The 7,500-nt window shown below is 41.9% G+C and overlaps 1 protein-coding gene across 1 annotated transcript in view; it reads right to left on the bottom strand.

Annotated features, from left to right (window-relative positions):
* Window positions 1-6,209: 6,209 nt before the first annotated feature.
* The window catches only part of LOC113828944 (polyribonucleotide nucleotidyltransferase 1), a gene marked incomplete at its 3' end in the record, with an annotated part of 4,240 nt that continues 2,949 nt past the window's right edge, over window positions 6,210-7,500 (bottom strand). The window contains 3 exon segments of the mRNA XM_070118489.1: window positions 6,210-6,521; window positions 6,823-6,980; window positions 7,191-7,384. Coding sequence (XP_069974590.1) covers window positions 6,210-6,521; window positions 6,823-6,980; window positions 7,191-7,384 — 664 coding nt within the window.

Raw genomic sequence — 7,500 nt, forward strand, 5'->3', positions numbered from 1 at the left:
AGAGTCAGAGGCAATGGGTGGCCATTTCTTTAACAGAAATTATATGATCTTGCCAAGCCAGTTTCAAGTCAAAAATGGGACCAAGGAACTTGCACGAACGTGAAATTTGACAGGAGCACCATATAGAAAGAGTGGGGGTTTGGGGAGCTTACATGTGAAGGTTGGAAAAGGTTTTAAAAGTAGAAAATCAAAAGCTGTGGTTGGAAACCCAAGAAAAGATTGATGTTATAGCAGACTGGAAAATCTTATGGAAAACAGGTATGGAAGGACCAGAGGCAAATCTGACATGGAAGGTGCAATTAGTAAGAAAGGACCATGTATGCCATGGAAAGATAGTTGTTGAAGGATATGATTTTACCATGTGGTATCATATGCCTTTTCTAGGTTGAAAAGGACAGCTAATATTGAATCACAATATGCAAATACTGATGCGATTTGTGTTTCAAAATAAGCAAGAGGATCACTTATGCTTTGGCCATGATGGAATCCAAACTGATTTGGAGATAAGGTTGTGATATTTGAGGTATCACATTAGGTAGATGTTACTATCTTTTCTAGCAATTTCCATTGACAGCTTGTGAGTGCTTGGGACAGTAGTTTTGAGGAAGAGTACGAGGTTTGTTAGGTGTTAGAAAAAGTAGTACAAGAGCTTCACGCCAGTGGGGATTAAAGTTTCTGGTTGTCCATAAGTTACTGAATACTGATGAGAGGAAAGACAAGGAAGTAGATGGAAGGTGTCATAACATACGGTATGTATACTGTCTAGTCCTTCATGGGTGTTGTGACATGACTGCAATGCATAACAGATTTCAGAAGAAGAAAAAGGGGCAGTATAGGATTCTACAGAGGACTGGGGGAAGGAGATAGGAGTATGCTCCTTGTCTGATTTTAAAAAAAAGAAGTAAGGAGAGAGGGGAGAGCTGCTGCTGACCTGGCTAAAATAGGTACCAAGTTCAGTAACAACTTGAAGAGGGTCAGAAATAAGCCTACTTTGGATAAGGAGGACAGGGGCAAGATGAGGATGTTTTGCTGAAAGTTAATGGATCTGCCACGAGACTGCTGAGACAGGTGTAAATGAATTTATGGATGAAACATACTCGTGCCAGCTGTTTATGATTGAGTTTATACGGTGAAGATGAGCTAATGCCTTTCTAGATTATATGATGGCTGTTAATTCACTGGGAGTGCCTCTCATGTTATGAAACTTGTTCCTAGCTGCAAACTTCAACCAAAGCACTTTGCTACAGTCTGAGTTCCACCATGGAACACATTTTGAAGTGTAAGGTTGGGAAGTTTGGGGAATGGCTGTATAGGCAGCATTAAGGATATTGGCTAAGAAGTATAGAAGCATGTCTGAAGTGGAAGGGAAGGATGAAGGAGGAAGGTCAAGGGTAGAAAGAGAGGTAAAGGTATGCCAGTCAACTTTGTGAAGGCACCAGTGAAGGGGTTGGGTAGTGGGACATAGAATGTAGGAGTACAGAGGATAGGGAAGTGATCACTATAGTGAAAGTGGTCTAGAACTGACCAATAGAAGTCTAGATAAAGGGAAGGAGAGCAAAGAGAAAGATTAAGGCATGAAAAGAATTGGGTATGCATGTCAAAGTGAATGAGAAAGTTTGAATTTAAGAGAATAAGGTCAGTGTTTGAGAAAAAGTGTTCCAGGAAACAACCTTAGGAAGTAATTGTGGAGTTACTCCAAAGGGTGTGGCAATAGTTGAAATCTCCAACTAACAGAAAAGGTGGATGGAGTAATTGTGATCCAGCAGCAGAGAAAATGCGAATAGCTGTGCAAGGTTTAATGGTTTGTAAGGGAGGTATGATGGCCAAGTGTGGAGGAGGCAGGTAGAGAGTAAGGTGATGATAGAAAACGGTAATGGCTATTGGTATTAGAGGATGTGTGAGGAAGGTTTCTTGGAGGCAGACAATGGACAGGTTTTTTGGGAAAATGGGAGGTAAAGAAAGTCAGGTTTGTGAGAAGAGAAATCAAATATTCAACTTCAGGTAGAAATAGATCTCGTAGAAGGAAGAGGAGAGCCCGGGGAATGAGGTAGGGGATCAGGGGGAGGAGGTATAGTGTCACGAGGTTCATCTGGAGATGAACCTCGTGACAATGCAGTCATAAAATGAATTTATGTGAGTATCCAAGAGGGAGTAGGAAGGATAATAAGGAAGGAGGCAGGGTGCAGGGGGGGAAGAAGAGGATGGGGTATGTTGGGAGGAAGTGGAGGAAGTGGAGGAAGAGGGGTAGGGGGAATATGAGGAAGAGGAAGGGGATGGATGTCAGCAGTCACTTTGAATGTAGATGAAATGGGGGTAGAGGGCTTGGTGGATGGGTGAGAGAAAGAAGCATTTCTTTGGGTTAAGCTTAGGAAATTTCAGATGTCCTCAAGGGTTTCTGGAGGGGAGATGGGTAGGGAGGTTTGGGAAACCTCCCTACCCAAAGTTTTTTTTTTATATTTTTTTATAAGGAGGTGAAGAGGAGAGGAGTAGATGTAGGTGTAGGAATTGATGTGGTAGGCGAGGAAGGGGTGGAATGTTTTGCTTGTCTGATGTGATAGGTAAAGTGAGGGGGAGCAGGCATAGGGGATGTGGTGGACATTGGAATATTTGGATTCAGAATGGAAAATGGATTTTACTGTTGAAAATGTAGAGACAATCTGGGTAGAGGGGAGAGGAGTTGAGTGATGGATAGTATTTGAGTAGGGAGTAATTGAAAACCTTTTTCAGTGTGCTTCTTGTCTGGCCTCTTAAAGAGCTTGTATCTGAGGACTGCCACTTTAGATTCAAGCTTTTAGGCATGGGCAACTCCTATAAAATACAGTATGTGAGCCACCACACTTGGCACATGCATGTGATTGTGCAGGGCAATTTAAACGGTCATGACTCGGCTGGGCACATAGAGAGCAGCAGGCTGTGGAGCAACAGTGCTTTGCAGGATGGCCAAAATGCCAACATTTCTGACACTGATTGGGAGGGGGGGGGCAATATGATCTGACAAAGCAAGACTCTCTTCCGATAAAGACCTTATTGGGAGGGTCATGTCTATGGAAGGTAATCTTGGCAATATTGATGTTGGACTTACAGTTTCCTTTAGATGGGATAGTGTAACACTAAATAGATATTGCGTTATAGTTGGTGAGGCAGGCAAGTAAGTCATCTTCACAGTCTGATCAGTCAGCTGGGGAGATGAAAACAGTTCCAGTACAAGTATTAAGGGAGGAGTTGGGTTGGGCAGGAATAGGCTTACCAATGAGGTCAACCAGGGTAGATAGTGCATGGGCTTGGGACTCAGATGGCATGAATGATCAGCATGGCTGTGGAGGGAAACTTTGCCTACTTGTTTTTGGAGGCACTGTTGGAAGAGTAGGGTATTAGGAGAGTAAGGAATTGTAAGGGGTATCACAAAAATCAATCCCACTTCCCCGGGCTAGAGTACTCAAAAGATTTGTAGAGGTGAGAATTGTAGAGAGGCAAGGACAGGAGGAAGAGGGAGTGGTGTGGAATGAGGTAGTGCTGTGAGGGGGGGAGGCAATAAGGTTGAAGAATTGTAATAAGGGAGGAGGATGTAGGAAATGCAGATGTCATGCAGGTGATGGGGTTGAGGATAGAGTGTCTTTTGTTATTTCCTTGGTAATGGTTAATGGTTAATGGTTAATGGATGAAAAAATAAATGTACTAACCATCAAGGTTCATATAGCACTATGGTAAAGTATTAGGGCAAAAAGGGTAAAACTGAGTTAACAGTTAGGATAAAATGTGTTATATGTCAAAGGTTATACAGCATAAAGTATGATAGTGAAAAGGGTAACGAGGGGGAGCAAATGAAGTAAAGCAGAGATCAGTAAAAGAGGAAAGGGTTAAGGGCATAGGGTGATTGCATAAAATGGAGTATATCTGTGGTTGGGGGAAGAATAGGAACATTGTTAAAGGAAACCTGGCAAAAAAGCCAATATGAAACATTGAAAAAGTAATATGGGTAGAGAAGGCTGTTGGAGAAGCAGAAGGAGAAGGAGAAGCATCCAGGGAATGAGATAAGGGGACTGGGGAAGGTGGTGAAATATCAGGAAGAATGTCAGGAGGGGTGGGATCTATCATCCAGGTGGGAGCACTATGGATAATGGGAAACAAAGAGGGAATGGTGAACATGAAGAATGAGCAGATGGAGTGTGTTGAGAGAGAGTCAGAGGAAGAACGGTAGGGGGAACTTGAGGAGAAGGATGGATATTGGCAAATAATTTGAATGTAGAGGAGGAGAGCGATTGGAGAGTGTATGAGGGAGTGGAGCATTCTCTTGGGTCATGTTTAGGAAGTTTTGCATGTCTTTAAGAGTTTGTGGAGGGGAGTTGGGTTGGGAGGTCTGAGAAATGAAGGTGTTCTTGTGAGGAGAAACGGGGATAGATGTCCAAGGAGCAGAGGAAGAGAAGGGTGTAGATGTGGTAGAAGATGGAGTGGAATGTTTAGGTTGATTGGTGTGACAAGTAAAGTGAGGGGGAGAAGTAGGCATCAGGGAAGTGATAGAGTATGTGGATTTACACTAGGGAAGAGGGAGAGTAGATGTAGGATGGTTTGGAGTAGTGAGAAGAGATACTGGGGGAGATGCTGAGATATCTTCAGAAGATGGGAGGGAAGCAGAAGATAGTTTTGAATAAATAGAGAAAAGAAAAACCTTGTTGCCGTGCTTCCTGTCTGGCCACCACAATTAGTACATGTAACTGACTGAGCAGAGAAATTTTGAGCAGTCATGACCAGGTTGGCACATATACGGCAATGGTCTGTGGAGCAACAATGTTTGGCTGGGTGGTCAAAACCATGACATTTCTGACACTGACAAGGAAGAGGTTGATATGGTCAGACAGGGCATGACACTCCACCAATATAAACTTCAGGGGGGAGATCATGTCTACGGAAGCTAATCTTGGCAATATTGGTGTAGGACTTATTCTTGGTCAACAAGGCAGGAAAGTACGATGTTTTCACAGTCTGACCAGTTTCTGTCATAGATAGCACAATCGGTTGGGGAGACAAAAACAGTTCCAGTACAAGTTTTAGGAGAGGAGTGAGGTTCGGCAGGAATAGTTTCACCAATCAGTCAGGGTAAATAGTGCATGAGCTTAGGACTCAGATTGAACTGTGTAAAGGTGTGAACAACTACAAACTGAATCTTTGCTTTCTTGTTTTTGGAAACATTGTTAGAATAGAAGGGTATTGTCAGAATAAGGGGCTTTAGGGGGAATCACAAAGAATTGATCCCACTTGGCTGGGCCAAAAGAGAGTATTCAAAAGGTTTGCAGAAGTGGAAACAGTAGAAGGACGAGGGCAGGGGAAAGATAGGGTGGTGTAGAATGAGGTAGTACTGTGGGGAGGACAATAAGTATGAAGAGTAGTAATAAGAGGGGAGAGGGTAGCCAATGAGGAAGAGAGTGCAGTAGGAGATGGAGAGTAGAATGTTGGGAGAGAGGAAGGGGTGCATTTTGAGTGTTGACCTGGGTGGGTGGCTCATAATAGATAAAGTTGTCAAAGGAGAGGTAGGGTCAGGAAACCAGTGAAATCAAATTTAGATAGGCTAGTTGATGAAGAGTAAAGCCTTAATGCCTCTAATGAGCCTGAAATAAGTAGGAAAAAGAAAGGGTCTACCCCTCAGGGTCCCCATAAGGGGTAAGGCCTAAGTGATTAACCAAGGGAATACCATGCCCATAGCTCCTGGAAGCCTTCATGACAGACACGAAGCCAGCCTTTCATCCTTTCACTACAGCTCTCACACCTTAGGAAGTAAACAGAAGGGGATGAAGAAGAGAAGGAAAAAGGAAGGTGTAGAAGAAAAGACCATGTACAATTAGTTGAGATAAGGGCTGAGGTCCAAGGTAGAGGTGGTCTCCTACATTGGGACTCAGTCACTATTTCCTAAGCCCCCCCCATGACAACAACAAACAAGGGATTGGGGGGATATTACCTGGATAGATGTTTCCTTTCATTGTGTTCCTCCCTCCTTGCTTTCCAACTTCCCTGTCTATACCCATATGACATCCCTTATCCTTAATCTCTCCCTTTAATAATCAATAATCACAAAATACAAAATACATAAAGCAGGTTTTCAATTGCACCAATAAATGTATCACCATTCAAAGAATCAGATTTTTTCTTGAGCATTAACCAATTTTAATATGAAAGAATATGATTTGTATAAGCTACCTGGGGTTGATAGGACTCACCTGAACTCCTGTCTCAGACTGCAACTTGCGAATATTGATTCCCCCTGGGCCCATGACCCTGCTCCTCTTATTTGGTGGTACAATTATTTTCTCTAGAGCAGGCATTGCTTCCTTGTTCTGTTCACGTGGCTGAGCTAATGTTTCACTCATAATGGCTAGAACTGTGCCTTTAGCTTCTGTGCCTTGCTGTATGGCCTCCATAACTACTTTAAGAGGAATTCCAGGAACTTTCACATCTGCCTGGAGAGCTGTAATGCCTTTTCGAGTTCCTGCAAGTTTGAAGTCCATATCGCCCATGTAGTCTTCTATACCCTAAGGAACATAAATATATAATAAAAAATGCTCTATTAACAAGCAATATTTTGCAGTGTATAAGAGAAACCCATAAGATTTTATCTCACTATAAAATAACTGAAAACCAAGTAATACAAATGTTTCAAATCAATTTAGCTCTTTTATTGTAAACCAAATTATGTTTTCACAACAAACTTTATTGATATATCATTCTGATGCCAAGTAATAACTCTGCAAAGGACTATTTTTGTTACAAAGATACTCGTAAGGTCAATCTCTATCACCTGAGGAGTTATGAAAATAAAATAAAAATCCTCACCAGGATATCAGTCAAAATCTTGTATTCCTGCAGCTGTTCACTGGCATTATAACGGGTCACAAGCCCTACAGCAACCCCTGCTGCTGGAGAAGACAGACTCACACCAGCATCCATAAGGGCAAGACTTCCACCACAAATAGTTGCCATAGATGAGGAACCTAGTAACAATTTAGAAAAATATGGTTTAGACTAGATTAGTAATAATACAATGTTACCTAAAAACACATTCAATTCTTATTTAAATATTGGCAACATAATTTTTGTGACTTTTTAAAATCTTAAACATTGTAATTGTAGTGGTAAAATAAACACATCCACCCCCCATCCCCCCCCCCACACACACACAAACACACACACACAAAACTCACCATTAGACTCCATGACAGTGGATGTGAGAAGGATTGCAAATGGGAAGTTTGTTGGAAGAAGGGGCCGAAGAGCTTTTTCTGCCAATGCCCCATGGCCAATTTCCCTCCGTGATACAGGGCCACTTCTTGAGACTTCGTTTGTAGCAAATGATGGGAAGGTGTAATGTAAAATAAAATTTCTGTCTTTGTGTCCCCTAAATATGGAAAAAAAAACAAAATAAAACTGAAATCTTTATATCCCAAATTTTTTGAAAACCTTGTAAAGCTTAAATCTTCATTTCAAAATTACTAAAAAGCATTTTATAAACTT

Source organism: Penaeus vannamei, chromosome 42 (genome assembly GCF_042767895.1).
Source record: "Penaeus vannamei isolate JL-2024 chromosome 42, ASM4276789v1, whole genome shotgun sequence".
In the NCBI taxonomy this organism is placed as follows: Eukaryota; Metazoa; Arthropoda; class Malacostraca; order Decapoda; family Penaeidae; genus Penaeus; species Penaeus vannamei.